The sequence below is a fragment of the Somniosus microcephalus genome, chromosome 3, assembly GCF_052327205.1.
Source record: "Somniosus microcephalus isolate GS21.2 chromosome 3, FLI_Smic_1.0, whole genome shotgun sequence".
Classification (NCBI taxonomy): domain Eukaryota; kingdom Metazoa; phylum Chordata; class Chondrichthyes; order Squaliformes; family Somniosidae; genus Somniosus; species Somniosus microcephalus.
Window position 1 is genome coordinate 5,374,343 of NC_140989.1, and position 15,096 is coordinate 5,389,438.

Genomic DNA, 15,096 nt, shown 5'->3' on the forward strand with positions numbered 1-15,096 from the left:
TGAGGAACCGGGCCGAGCGAGGCACCGGAGAGAAGGAGAGCGAGCAGCAACAGGAGTAGACCCAGACCGGGAGGAGCGGCCCGAGCCAGTCAAAGAGGCGAGTGGAGAGGTAGGGGTGCCGGATCGGGTCGGGCCTGGAGAGCGAGCAAGCCCGAGGCCTGAAACCCGAGAAACTCCGGGGGTCGGAGAAACTCGGACAAACACCGGGCCGGGACAGCACAGCCGAGCCGAGAGGCTGGGGCCAGGGCAGAAGCCCGGAGAGAGCGTTGGGAGCTGAGAGCTGAGAGCGGCGAAATTTGAATGAAGGGAAACGGCTGAAAGGAGAAAAGGAGCAAAGAGAGGTAACTGCACCTAGAGAGAGAGAGACGGAGCGAGAGAGCGTGAGAGAGAGAGAGGAGAGGAAACACCAGCTGGAGAGAAAAAGCCGGAGAAATAAGTTTTACCTAACTCTACCTAAGTTTCATTTTAGTTAAAGTTAGTTCGGAAAAAGTTTAATTTTATTTAAATTTAGCTCGAAAAAAAAAAAAAACTGAAAAAGAACAACAAACCCGCGAGGAAAAGGAATAGAAACCCGAGAGAAACGATAAACTACCCGAACCAAGAGCCTGTGAGAAAAAGAGAAAGATAAACCTTTAAGAACAGCTATATCAAAGATGAACCCCTGAAAAACTCCCAATTTTGGACCTAAAAGTGGGCTAAGGTGGAACACGACACAAAAAAGAGAAAAAAAGAAAAAAAAAAAAAAAAAGTTATCTATCTGAGACAAAAAACAAACGACTACAATGAGCAGGGAAATGATATATCCTGAGCAATGCACAAAAAATAAAGCAAAGGAAAAATACAAGTACACAACACTAAAAAATAACCCAGAAATCCTCTACGTTGACTATACCACACACAAAGGGACTAAGCTGAAGAACAACCTCATATTCTACACCGAATACGTCACCTCCTGGAAGGAGACTTTACAAAAAACACTACACATACGTCTCCAGTGAAGGTATTGGCAGTGGAGGCAGACTGAAAATATGTAAAGATGGAAACCTAGATAAAGATGACCCCCTGCTAACCATAAGCTACTACAACAAAAATAGAAAGATCATGATACAGGGGAATGTGGAAAATCTGGACACCTTCGAAAAGGAATTCCCCCAGTTGAAAACTAAGGCAGACACAAAGAGGACCAATGGACAGGAAGCAAAAGAGAGTCGAACAGAGGATGATGAGAGCCAAGTGGAGGAAGAAGAAGAGAGACCAGCAGAGGAAAACACCTCCCTGTACATCTCCACCCCCCCCACACCTCTCAACGAAAACAAAATGATGAAAGAGAATCTGGCCAAACTAGAACTTGATTTCAACGAATACAGAGAAACACTGGCCAAGAATTTGAAGGAGGAATTCAAACAGCTAAAAACGGAATACGAGTCCACCATCCACAAGATGAGAAAGACCATAGAGAAGCAAAGAAATGAGATCAAAGAACTCCGTACTCAACAAAACAAAACGAAGGAGACCGTAGAAAGGCTCAGCAGGCAACACAAACCTCTTAAGGTCCAAAAACCTGAGGACACAAAAACAACACACACAAAGACACAGAACCCGCCGGATGCCACCCCACACGAAGACACACCGAAAGCCACAAACCCCGCTCCAACCAGCCCTCAGTCGAGTCATGCCCAGACTACTGCTACCCAGTCCTCACACACAGGAACACAAAAACCGACAGATACCCCCCCAAACGATGACACACCGAAAGCCCCAAACCCCGCTCCTGCCACACAACATATCCCAGAAACCCAGCCAACAACCAGCCACCAGGCGAGCCCTACCCAGACTACTGTTACCCAGTCTGAAAAACCAGCCCCTCAGGCGGTCCTGCTGACCGACTCCAACGGAAAGTTTCTGGACCCCCAGAGGCTGTTCCCAGACCATCAAGTCCTGAAAAAATGGTGCAGCAACACAGGCCAAGCAATGAAGATCCTGAACAAAGAATCCCTTGGAAGCCCCAAATGGATTGTGATCCACACAGGCACAAACGACCTACGCACCCTACAGGAAGGCACGGCTTGGGCGGTGAGCAGGATGGCAGAAAAGGCCAGCAGGGAATTCCCCGAGGCGCGGATCGTGATCTCCACACTACTGCCCAGAAAGGACACCCCAGCCTATATAATCCACAACACCAACAGGGAGATCGACACGAGATGTTCTGTCCTCCCCAACGTCTCCCTGGCCCATCATCCAAACATCAACACAAGGGACCTCTATGACGAAATACATCTACTCAAACAGCGGATGTGGGTCTTCGCAAGAAACCTCATAAACACTGCCAAAAGACGCAGCCCTCCCACCCCCTCTACCATTGGGAGCCCAAACAGGACCACCAATGTCCCCCACCCCCCTTTACAAAACCAACAACAGAACCGTGCTTTTATACCTGACCCAAGACCCCCCTCTAGACCACAGACTGTAGACCAAGAACTGAGAAAGATCATGACGATGCTGAACAGCCTGATAGAAAGCCGGAGAAATTATTAATATTGTTATTTATCATTATCATTATTGTTATCTTATCAGTATTATTACTATTATTAGATAGATATATGTGCATGCCTCATGAAATTTATACTAAATCATCATTTAGCATTATAGAAAATAGTGTTTCCACACTCATCCCACAAAATAGGTCCATTTTATTTCGTTTTATTGAACTATATAAATGCGTTCTTTCCACATAAGCTGCTGGAATATCCAGGGCCTCCGCTCCTCAACTTTTGGGATGAAGAGTACAGACCCTGAATTCCTAAAAGCTATAAAAGACATTGATATAATTGTGTTAACAGAAACATGGTGCCAAAAAGACATGCCGACCCACTGTCCTCCAATGTACCATGAAATCATTGTGCCCTCAGTAAAGAACACTAAAACACGCAAGGGCAGAACCTCCGGGGGAATATTGGTGTGGTATAAGGGAGAACTGGACAAACACATCTCACCGGTAAAACAGGGGAAATCACACGTATGGCTAAAACTAGATAAAAATATAGGAATAGCAAAAAAAGATGTTTACTTATGTGCGATCTACATACCTCCAATAGATTCACCATATTTCGAAGAGGAGTTATTTGATACTCTCCACATGGAAATCAGCCATTTCCAGGCCCAAGGAAAGGTGATAATATGTGGGGACCTAAATGCAAGGACCGGTTGTGAACCTGACTTCATAGACCCACAGGGAAACAACCATGTGTTTGGCCAGACCCCTTTAGATGTCACACCAGCCATCGCAAATCGGAACAACCTTGATCGTGAAATAAATAAAAGCGGTAGGGAGGTAGTGCAACTCTGCCGAGCCTTAGGCCTGTACATAGTTAATGGTAGGTTCAGAGGGGACTCCCAAGGGAGACTCACATACTCCTCAACTCTTGGGTCTAGTGTGGTGGACTATACAATCACTGACCTGGACCCCTGCGATATCAACGCATTCACTGTCAGGCAGCAATCCCCCCTCTCAGACCATAACCAAATAAATGTGTACCTTAAACTTTCTGCCCAAACTACAGACACAAAAAAGGAACACAGTAAGCTACATAAAATAAACCAGACATACAGATGGGCCCCAGACAGTGGAGATAAATTCATCACAGCACTAAATTCACCTGATCTCACAAGTAAAATTTCAAAATTTAAAGAAAATCTATATGAGATCACCAGAGATGGTGTAAACACGGCCATAGAGGATATAAATATGATCTTCCATGAGGCAGCTGTAAAAGCCGACCTCGTGAAACAGAAGAGGAAGCGTCACAAAAGACAAAATAAAATATGAAATGGTTTGACCACGAATGCAAAAATGCCAGAAAAGACCTGAGAAAAATATCAAACCAAAAGCATCGGCAACCAAACAATCCGGACCTACGTACTAGATACAATGAAACCCTCAAAAGATATAAACACACCATTAGGAACAAAACACAAAACTATACCCACAAAATACTCGAAGAAATTGAAAACTCCACCAATCCAAAACAATTCTGGGAAATGTGGAATAACCTGAGTACAACACAATTGCAAGCATTACCAATCCAAGATGGCGACATCTGGAGAACACATTTTGAAAACCTCTACAAAGACATCCCAATAAACAAAACAAACCCAAGTCAACATCAGGTCACAGAAAAACTCCACACATTAGAAGCAACAATTAAAGACAACCAAAACCCTCTAGACTCCCCAATCACATGGAAAGAACTGGCCACAAAAACAAAATCTCTCCACCTAAAGAAAGCCTGTGGCCCAGACAACATCAAAAATGAAATGCTAAAGTTCAGCAATATGGAGATGCAGGGTGCGATACTCAAACTATTCAACATCATATTACGCTCAGGCTGTTTTCCCGATATCTGGTGCCAAGGACTAATCTCCCCCATATATAAAAGTGGAAACAAATCAGACCCAAATAACTACCGCGGCATCTGTGTCAACAGTTGTCTAGGGAAGTTATTCTGCAGTATTCTAAATAGTAGATTACTTGATTTTCTTAACAAACATAATATCCTCAGAAAAAACCAAATAGGCTTTCTTCCAAAACACCGCACCGCCGACCATATCTATACCCTTCACACCCTCATTGAAAAACATAAACACCAAACAAAAAATGGAAAATATTCGCCTGTTTCATCGACTTCAAGAAAGCCTTTGACTCTATATGGCACGAAGGGCTCTATTATAAACTTCTTCAGTGTGGAATAGGGGGCAAAGTCTATGACCTTATTAAATCAATGTATCTGAAAAACAAATGCGGGGTCAAAATTGGAGACAAACGCACCGATTTCTTCACCCAGAGAAGAGGCGTCCGGCAGGGCTGCAATTTGAGCCCGACCCTGTTCAACATATACATAAATGAATAGCAGACATGCTGGAGCAAAGCGAGTCACCAGGTCTCCGTCTCCTGGATGGAGAAGTGAAGTCCCTGTTCTATGCGGACGACCTGGTTCTGCTGTCTCCCACAGAACAGGGATTACAGCAACAACTTGACCTACTCGACAAATACTGCCAAAATTGGGCTCTAACAGTAAATCTAAAGAAAACCAACATCATGATTTTTCAGAAAAGACCCAGATGTCAGGAAAACAAATACCAGTTTACCCTCAGTGATACCACTATAGGACACACTATGAGCTACACCTACCTTGGTCTAACTATTACAGCATCAGGGAGCTTCAGCATAGCAGTGAATGCACTAAAAGAAAAAGCCCGAAGAGCCCTATATGCAATAAAAAGAAAATTCTACAACATCCAAATCCCAATCAAAATCTGGCTCAAAATATTTGACAGCATAATCCTGCCCATTGCACTGTACGGTAGTGAAGTATGGGGCCCCGCTAAATCACCAAAGCTACACTAAATGGGAAAAACACACAATAGAAGCCCTACATGCAGAATTCTGCCGAAGCATCCTTCGCACCCAAAGAAAAACGCCAACAAATGCATGCAGAGCCGAACTAGGCAGATACCCACTGATAATAAACATCCAAAAACGAGCACTAAACTTCCTAAACCACCTCAAATCTAGCTCCCCAGACACCCTTCATTTCAAAGCCTTTCAGACCCAAGAGCTAAACCCAGAAAAGAGTCCCCTGAGCCAGCTGCTACTGAAACTAAGTACTCAGCCGGACCCTGACCAGCCCCAGACCAACACAGCCGTCCAAACACCAATCCGAGTGAACCAAATCATTAAAAAATGCAAAGAAACCTACCTGGAACATTGGAACAAAATAACCGAAAGCCAAAGCAGATTAGAATGTTACCGGGCCCTAAAAAGAGAATATAAACTGGCAGACTACCTCACGACCATCAGAGACACAAAACAGAGACAGACCCTCACCAGGTACAGACTAAGCGACCACCAACTGGAAATTGAAAAAGGCAGATACAAGAAATCCTGGCAGCCTAGAGAGAATAGAATATGCGATCAATGTCTGGCTGGCGAGGTTGAAACAGAAATGCATTTCCTCCTAAAATGCGAAAAATTCAACACATCAAGAAACATATTATTCAACAAGCTAAGCCAAACAACCCCAGATTTCAAGGAATTGGATGATCTGTCAAAATTGAGATTAGTCCTAGGAGAAGGAGACAGACCATACCTTGGGGCCAAATATGTAACAACATGTCACAACCTGAGGACTGTTTAAAAGTAAGACTGTTTAAAATTAATATTGAACGTACCAAATGAAGTAGAAAGACTGTTTAAAATTAATATTGTTTAAAAGTAATATTGTATGTACCCAACAAATGTCAAATCGATTGACACCTACAGAATGTTGGAAAACTGTACCTTTTGCTATGTAAGCTTTGGCAATATGGTTCTCTGTAAACTTTCATGCCAATAAAGCATTTGAACTGAACTGAACTGAACTGAACTGAGAGACCGAGGGAGAGAGAGAGAGAGAGAGACCGAGGGAGAGAGAGAGAGAGAGACCGAGGGAGAGAGAGAGAGAGACCGAGGGAGGGAGAGAGAGAGAGACCGAGGGAGAGAGAGAGAGAGACCGAGGGAGAGAGAGAGAGAGCGACCGAGGGAGAGAGAGAGAGAGAGACCGAGGGGGAGAGAGAGAGAGAGAGACCGAGGGAGGGAGAGAGAGAGAGACCGAGGGAGAGAGAGAGAGAGAGACCGAGGGAGAGAGAGAGAGAGAGACCGAGGGAGAGAGAGACCGAGGGAGAGAGAGACCGAGGGAGAGAGAGAGAGAGAGACCGAGGGAGAGAGAGAGAGAGAGACCGAGGGAGAGAGAGAGAGAGAGACCGAGGGAGAGAGAGAGAGAGAGACCGAGGGAGAGAGAGAGAGAGAGACCGAGGGAGAGAGAGAGAGAGAGACCGAGGGAGAGAGAGAGAGAGAGACCGAGGGGGAGAGAGAGAGAGAGAGACCGAGGGAGGGAGAGAGAGAGAGACCGAGGGAGAGAGAGAGAGAGAGACCGAGGGAGAGAGAGAGAGAGAGACCGAGGGAGAGAGAGAGAGAGAGAGACCGAGGGAGAGAGAGAGAGAGACCGAGGGAGAGAGAGAGAGAGAGAGAGACCGAGGGAGAGAGAAAGAGAGAGACCGAGGGAGAGAGAGAGAGAGAGACCGAGGGAGAGAGAGAGAGAGAGACCGAGAGAGAGAGAGAGAGACCGAGGGAGAGAGAGAGAGAGCGAGACCGAGGGAGAGAGATGCAATAAAAAGAAAATTCTACAACATCCAAATCCCAATCAAAATCTGGCTCAAAATTTTTGACAGCATAATCCTGCCCATTGCACTGTACGGTAGTGAAGTATGGGGCCCGCTAAATCACCAAAGCTACACTAAATGGGAAAAACACACAATAGAAGCCCTACATGCAGAATTCTGCCGAAGCATCCTTCGCACCCAAAGAAAAACGCCAACAAATGCATGCAGAGCCGAACTAGGCAGATACCCACTGATAATAAACATCCAAAAACGAGCACTAAACTTCCTAAATCACCTCAAATCTAGCTCCCCAGACACCCTTCATTTCAAAGCCTTTCAGACCCAAGAGCTAAACCCAGAAAAGAGTCCCCTGAGTCAGCTGCTACTGAAATTAAGTACTCAGCCGGACCCTGACCAGCCCCAGACCAACACAGCCGTCCAAACACCAATCCGAGTGAACCAAATCATTAAAAAATGCAAAGAAACCTACCTGGAACATTGGAACAAAATAACCGAAAGCCAAAGCAGATTAGAATGTTACCGGGCCCTAAAAAGAGAATATAAACTGGCAGACTACCTCACGACCATCAGAGACACAAAACAGAGACAGACCCTCACCAGGTACAGACTAAGCGACCACCAACTGGAAATTGAAAAAGGCAGATACAAGAAATCCTGGCAGCCTAGAGAGAATAGAATATGCGATCAATGTCTGGCTGGCGAGGTTGAAACAGAAATGCATTTCCTCCTAAAATGCGAAAAATTCAACACATCAAGAAACATATTATTCAACAAGCTAAGCCAAACAACCCCAGATTTCAAGGAATTGGATGATCTGTCAAAATTGAGATTAGTCCTAGGAGAAGGAGACAGACCATACCTTGGGGCTAAATATGTAACAACATGTCACAACCTGAGGACTGTTTAAAAGTAAGACTGTTTAAAATTAATATTGAACGTACCAAATGAAGTAGAAAGACTGTTTAAAATTAATATTGTTTAAAAGTAATATTGTATATACCCAACAAATGTCAAATCGATTGACACCTACAGAATGTTGGAAAACTGTACCTTTTTGCAATGTAAGCTTTGGCAATATGGTTCTCTGTAAACTTTCATGCCAATAAAGCATTTGAACTGAAAAAAAAACTGAACTGAACTGACTATTACAGCATCAGGGAGCTTCAGCATAGCAGTGAATGCACTAAAAGAAAAAGCCCGAAGAGCCCTATATGCAATAAAAAGAAAATTCTACAACATCCAAATCCCAATCAAAATCTGGCTCAAAATTTTTGACAGCATAATCCTGCCCATTGCACTGTACGGTAGTGAAGTATGGGGCCCGCTAAATCACCAAAGCTACACTAAATGGGAAAAACACACAATAGAAGCCCTACATGCAGAATTCTGCCGAAGCATCCTTCGCATCCAAAGAAAAACGCCAACAAATGCATGCAGAGCCGAACTAGGCAGATACCCACTGATAATAAACATCCAAAAACGAGCACTAAACTTCCTAAATCACCTCAAATCTAGCTCCCCAGACACCCTTCATTTCAAAGCCTTTCAGACCCAAGAGCTAAACCCAGAAAAGAGTCCCCTGAGTCAGCTGCTACTGAAACTAAGTACTCAGCCGGACCCTGACCAGCCCCAGACCAACACAGCCGCCCAAACACCAATCCGAGTGAACCAAATCATTAAACAATGCAAAGAAACCTACCTGGAACATTGGAACAAAATAACCGAAAGCCAAAGCAGATTAGAATGTTACCGGGCCCTAAAAAGAGAATATAAACTGGCAGACTACCTCACGACCATCAGAGACACAAAACAGAGACAGACCCTCACCAGGTACAGACTAAGCGACCACCAACTGGAAATTGAAAAAGGCAGATACAAGAAATCCTGGCAGCCTAGAGAGAATAGAATATGCGATCAATGTCTGGCTGGCGAGGTTGAAACAGAAATGCATTTCCTCCTAAAATGCGAAAAATTCAACACATCAAGAAACATATTATTCAACAAGCTAAGCCAAACAACCCCAGATTTCAAGGAATTGGATGATCTGTCAAAATTGAGATTAGTCCTAGGAGAAGGAGACAGACCATACCTTGGGGCTAAATATGTAACAACATGTCACAACCTGAGGACTGTTTAAAAGTAAGACTGTTTAAAATTAATATTGAACGTACCAAATGAAGTAGAAAGACTGTTTAAAATTAATATTGTTTAAAAGTAATATTGTATATACCCAACAAATGTCAAATCGATTGACACCTACAGAATGTTGGAAAACTGTACCTTTTTGCAATGTAAGCTTTGGCAATATGGTTCTCTGTAAACTTTCATGCCAATAAAGCATTTGAACTGAACTGAACTGAACTGAACTGAACTGAGAGAGAGACCGAGGGAGAGAGAGAGAGAGAGACCGAGGGAGAGAGAGAGAGAGAGAGACCGAGGGAGAGAGAGAGAGAGAGAGAGAGACCGAGGGAGAGAGAGAGAGAGCGAGGGAGAGGGAGAGAGAGAGAGAGAGAGAGAGAGAGCTCCCTCAGTACTGCCCCTCCGACAGTGCGGCGCTCCCTCAGTACTGCCCCTCCGACAGTGCGGCGCTCCCTCAGTACTGCCCCTCCGACAGTGCGGCGCTCCCTCAGTACTGCCCCTCCGACAGTGCGGCGCTCCCTCAGTACTGCCCCTCCGACAGTGCGGCGCTCCCTCAGTACTGCCCCTCCGACAGTGCGGCGCTCCCTCAGTACTGCCCCTCCTCAGTACTGCACTGGAGTGTCAGCCTAGATTTTGATCTCATGTCTCTGGAGTGGGACTTGAATCTACGACCTTTGGACTCAGAGAGAGGGAGAGAGAGGGAGACGGAGGGAGAGAGACGGAGGGGGGAGAGAGCGAGACGGAGAGGGGAGAGAGCGAGACGGAGGGTGGTGAGAGCGAGACGGAGGGGGGAGAGAGCGAGACGGAGGGGAGAGAGAGCGAGACGGAGGGTGGCGAGAGCGAGACGGAGGGGGGAGAGAGCGAGACGGAGGGGGAGAGAGCGAGACGGAGGGGGGAGAGAGCGAGACGGAGGGGAGAGAGCGAGACGGAGGGGGGAGATAGCGAGACGGAGGGGGGAGAGAGCGAGACGGAGGGGGAGAGCGAGACGGAGGGGGGAGAGAGCGAGACGGAGGGAGAGAGAGCGAGACGGAGGGAGAGAGCGAGACGGAGGGGGAGAGAGCGAGACGGAGGGAGAGAGAGCGAGACGGAGGGGAGAGAGAGCGAGACGGAGGGGGAGAGAGCGAGACGGAGGGGGAGAGAGCGAGACGGAAGGGGGAGAGCGAGCGAGATGGAGGGAGAGAGAGAGGGAGACGGAGGGGGGAGAGAGCGAGACGGAGGGAGAGAGAGCGCGACGGAGGGAGAGAGAGCGAGACGGAGGGGGAGAGAGCGAGACGGAGGGGGAGAGAGCGAGACGGAGGGGAGAGAGAGCGAGACGGAGGGAGAGAGAGCGAGACGGAGGGAGAGAGAGCGAGACGGAGGGGAGAGAGAGCGAGACGGAGGGGGGAGAGAGAGAGACGGAGGGAGAGAGCGAGACGGAGGGGGGAGAGAGCGAGACGGAGGGAGAGAGAGCGAGACGGAGGGAGAGAGAGCGAGACGGAGGGGGGAGAGAGCAAGATGGAGGGAGAGAGCGAGACGGAGGGGGGAGAGAGCGAGACGGAGGGGGGAGAGAGCGAGACGGAGGGGGAGAGAGCGAGACGGAGGGGGGAGAGCGAGACGGAGGGGGGAGAGCGAGCGAGACGGAGGGGGAGAGAGCGAGACGGAGGGGGGAGAGAGCGAGACGGAGGGGGGAGAGAGCGAGACGGAGGGGGAGAGAGCGAGACGGAGGGGGAGAGCGAGACGGAGGGAGAGAGAGCGAGACGGAGGGAGAGAGAGCGAGACGGAGGGGGAGAGAGCGAGACGGAGGGGGGAGAGAGAGACGGAGGGGGAGAGCGAGACGGAGGGAGAGCGAGCGAGACGGAGGGAGAGAGAGCGAGACGGAGGGGGAGAGAGCGAGACGGAGGGGGAGAGCGAGACGGAGGGAGAGCGAGCGAGACGGAGGGAGAGAGAGCGAGACGGAGGGGGAGAGAGCAAGACGGAGGGGGAGAGCGAGACGGAGGGGGAGAGAGCGAGACGGAGGGGGAGAGAGCGAGAGGGAGGGGGGAGAGAGCGAGACGGAGGGAGAGAGAGCGAGACGGAGGGAGAGAGAGCGAGACGGAGGGAGAGAGAGCGAGACGGAGGGAGAGAGAGCGAGACGGAGGGAGAGAGAGCGAGACGGAGGGGGAGAGAGCGAGACGGAGGGAGAGAGAGCGAGACGGAGGGGGGAGAGAGCGAGACGGAGGGGGAGAGAGCGAGACGGAGGGGGAGAGCGAGACGGAGGGAGAGCGAGCGAGACGGAGGGAGAGAGAGCGAGACGGAGGGAGAGAGAGCGAGACGGAGGGAGAGAGAGCGAGACGGAGGGGGAGAGAGCGAGACGGAGGGAGAGAGAGCGAGACGGAGGGGGGAGAGAGCGAGACGGAGGGGAGAGAGAGCGAGACGGAGGGAGAGAGAGCGAGACGGAGGGGGGAGAGAGCGAGATGGAGGGAGAGAGAGCGAGACGGAGGGAGAGAGAGCGAGACGGAGGGGGGAGAGAGCGAGACGGAGGGGGGAGAGAGCGAGACGGAGGGAGAGAGAGCGAGACGGAGCGGGAGAGCGAGCGAGATGGAGGGAGAGAGAGCGAGACGGAGGGAGGAGAGAGCGAGACGGAGGGAGAGAGAGCGAGAAGGAGGGGGAGAGCGAGCGAGACGGAGGGGGGAGAGAGCGAGATGGAGGGAGAGAGCGAGCGAGATGGAGGGAGAGAGAGCGAGACGGAGGGAGAGAGAGCGAGACGGAGGGGGGAGAGAGCGAGACGGAGGGGGGAGAGAGCGAGATGGTGGGAGAGAGCGAGCGAGACGGAGGGAGAGAGAGCGAGACGGAGCGGGAGGAGAGCGAGCGAGATGGAGGGAGAGAGCGAGCGAGATGGAGGGAGAGAGCGAGACGGAGGGGGGAGAGAGCGAGACGGAGGGGGAGAGAGCGAGACGGAGGGGGAGAGTGAGCGAGATGGTGGGAGAGAGAGAGAGACGGAGGGAGAGAGAGCGAGACGGAGGGGGAGAGAGTGAGACGGAGGGGGAGAGTGAGCGAGATGGTGGGAGAGAGCGAGCGAGATGGAGGGAGAGAGAGCGAGACGGAGGGGGAGAGAGCGAGACGAAGGGGGGAGAGAGCGAGACGGAGGGAGGAGAGAGCGAGACGGAGGGGGAGAGCGAGCGAGATGGAGGGAGAGAGCGAGACGGGGGGAGGGAGAGCGAGACGGAGGGAGGGAGAGCGAGACGGGGGGAGAGAGAGAGAGAGAGACAGGGGGAGAGAGAGAGAGAGATGGAGGGAGAGAGAGAGAGCGAGACGGAGGGAGAGAGCGAGACGGAGAGAGAGAGCGAGACGGAGGGGGAGAGAGCGAGACGGAGGGGGAGAGCGAGCGAGATGGAGGGAGAGAGCGAGACGGGGGGAGGGAGAGCGAGACGGAGGGAGGGAGAGCGAGACGGGGGGAGAGAGAGAGAGAGAGACAGGGGGAGAGAGAGAGAGAGATGGAGGGAGAGAGAGAGAGCGAGACGGAGGGAGAGAGCGAGACGGAGAGAGAGAGCGAGACGGAGGGAGGGAGAGCGAGACGGGGAGAGAGAGAGCGAGACGGAGGGCGAGACGGAGGGCGAGACGGAGGGCGAGACGGAGGGAGAGAGAGGGAGACGGAGAGAGAGAGCGAGACGAGAGAGAGGGAGACGGAGAGAGAGGGACGGAGAGAGAGAGAGGGAGATGGAGAGAGAGAGTGACGGAGGGAGCGAGAGGCAGACAGAGAGAGAGACAGACAGGGAGAGAGAGAGACAGACAGGGAGAGAGAGCGACACGGAGGGAGAGAGAGGGAGATGGAGGTAGAGAGCGAGGCGGAGGGAGACGGAGAGAGCGAGAGCGAAGGGAGAGGGAGAGAGAGACGGAGGGAGAGGGAGATGGAGGGAGAGTGAGGCGGAGGGAGAGGGAGACGGAGGGAGAGTGAGGCGGAGGGAGAGAGAGTGAGAGAGACAGTGACTGAGAAATAGCGGGCAGCCAATGGACAGCATGTCCAAGGATTAAATGGAAAGAGATTGTGACTAAGGAACAGAGGGAATCTGAGTGACCGAGAGCAGCTGAGATGGAGAGCAACTGCTGCACAGAAAGCATGACTGAGGGACCGAGCCCAACAGTCACAGAGATGGATCGAGAGGTAGACCAGGAGACAGAGAGAGAAAAGCAGAGTGCAACCAAGCTTCAAGGGAACATAGTCAGTGGAGCCGAGAGAGACTGAGACAGAGACTCAGGACATTGAGCGATTGGAGACTGAGAGAAACAAAGAGAGAGAAAGAAAGTGTTCCAGAGAGTGACCAAGGGGGAACTACAGAGAGTGACCAAGGGGGAACTACAGAGAGTGACCAAGGGGGAACTACAGAGAGTGACCAAGGGGGAACTACAGAGAGTGACCAAGGGGGAACTACAGAGAGTGACCAAGGGGGAACTACAGAGAGTGACCAAGGGGGAACTACAGAGAGTGACTGAAGAACAGTTACCGATTGTCAGAGAGAGACAGTGAATGGGCTTATGTGGCTCGGTTTGTTTGATAGTCGCTCCTGTGAAGCGACTTGTGAGGTTTTGCTATGTTAAAGGTGCTATATAAATACAAGTTGTTGTTGAGGCAGAGAGAGAAAGAGATAATGAGAGAGGCAGAGAGAAAGAGCAGTTCTGATAAAAATGTAAAATAAGATTTTAAATAAGCTGCCAAGATGATGAAGAAAAATGATAGTAATATTGAAGTGTGGAATCGTTAATCAATGTTACCTGTTGTGCCTCAGGCGAGTCCATATCTCCAAAGCAACCTTGAGGTGCTTGGGCAATGATTACCAAACTGAAGAGAGTCATGGCCAAGAAAACAGCACAATATTGAAGCAGTATAATATTAAAACCTTCTTCATCAAGCAGAAGGACACATACCGTGCCGAGATGGTGCCCCAAGCAGAGAAAACACAAACCAACATTGTGAAAACAATCGCTACAACTCAGAGATCACCCTATGAGCGTAGGAAAACAGAGACCATATTCAGCAGCAGTTTGCCCGTTGACACCAACCTGGTCAACCTCATGGAGTCTGAGTCCCCGTGGCGACTCGATCATCCCTTCAACAGAATAGTCGGTTTGACTAAAGTGAGTAAAAACTGACGGCCTTTGTATTATTTTTGCTCTCAAGCTGTCCTTTGGCACCTACATGGCACGGTGTCCTGGGACACATGTCACTACAATTCCCTTTTAGTCCTTGGGATGGGATGGGAAAGGTGAATCCGGAATATATCGCGAGCTGTGGAGCGTGCTGACCAGCTGCCCCGACCGGGAGGGGCGAGGCAGAGACACCGGATGGTACACTGGCAGAGGCTGATAGGTAAGTGGGGGGTGGGAGGGGGAGACAGACGGACAAACACATGGACACTGTCTTCACCAGGCCTCACTTGATCAGGGGCTGGACCTCTGACTGATTTCTCCTCTTCCCTAATCCATGCAACACTGGGGCCAGTAGTAAAGAAAGAACCTCAGGATGTCCCAAAGTGCTTCACACCCAATGAAGTACTTTTTTGAAGTGTAGTCACTGTTGTAATGTAGGAAACATGGCAGCCAATTTGAGCACAGCAAGCTCCCACAGCAATGAGATAAATGAGCAGATAATCTGTTTTAGTGGGGGATACTTTTTTTTTTAAATATTCGTTTTTATGGGATGTGGTGATGGCAATGCCGTTGAATGACAAGGGGAGGTGGTTAGACTCTCGCTTGTTGGAGATAGTCATTGCCTGGCACCTCTGT

The 15,096-nt window shown here is 49.9% G+C and overlaps 1 protein-coding gene across 1 annotated transcript in view; it reads left to right on the top strand.

The window, feature by feature from the left end:
- LOC147120805 (adenylate cyclase type 8-like) overlaps positions 1-15,096 on the top strand; it is a 409,028-nt gene that overhangs the window by 99,762 nt on the left and 294,170 nt on the right. The window contains exon 7 of the mRNA XM_085977138.1: positions 14,100-14,448. Coding sequence (XP_085833264.1) covers positions 14,100-14,448 — 349 coding nt within the window. The remainder of the gene's footprint in view (positions 1-14,099; positions 14,449-15,096) is intronic.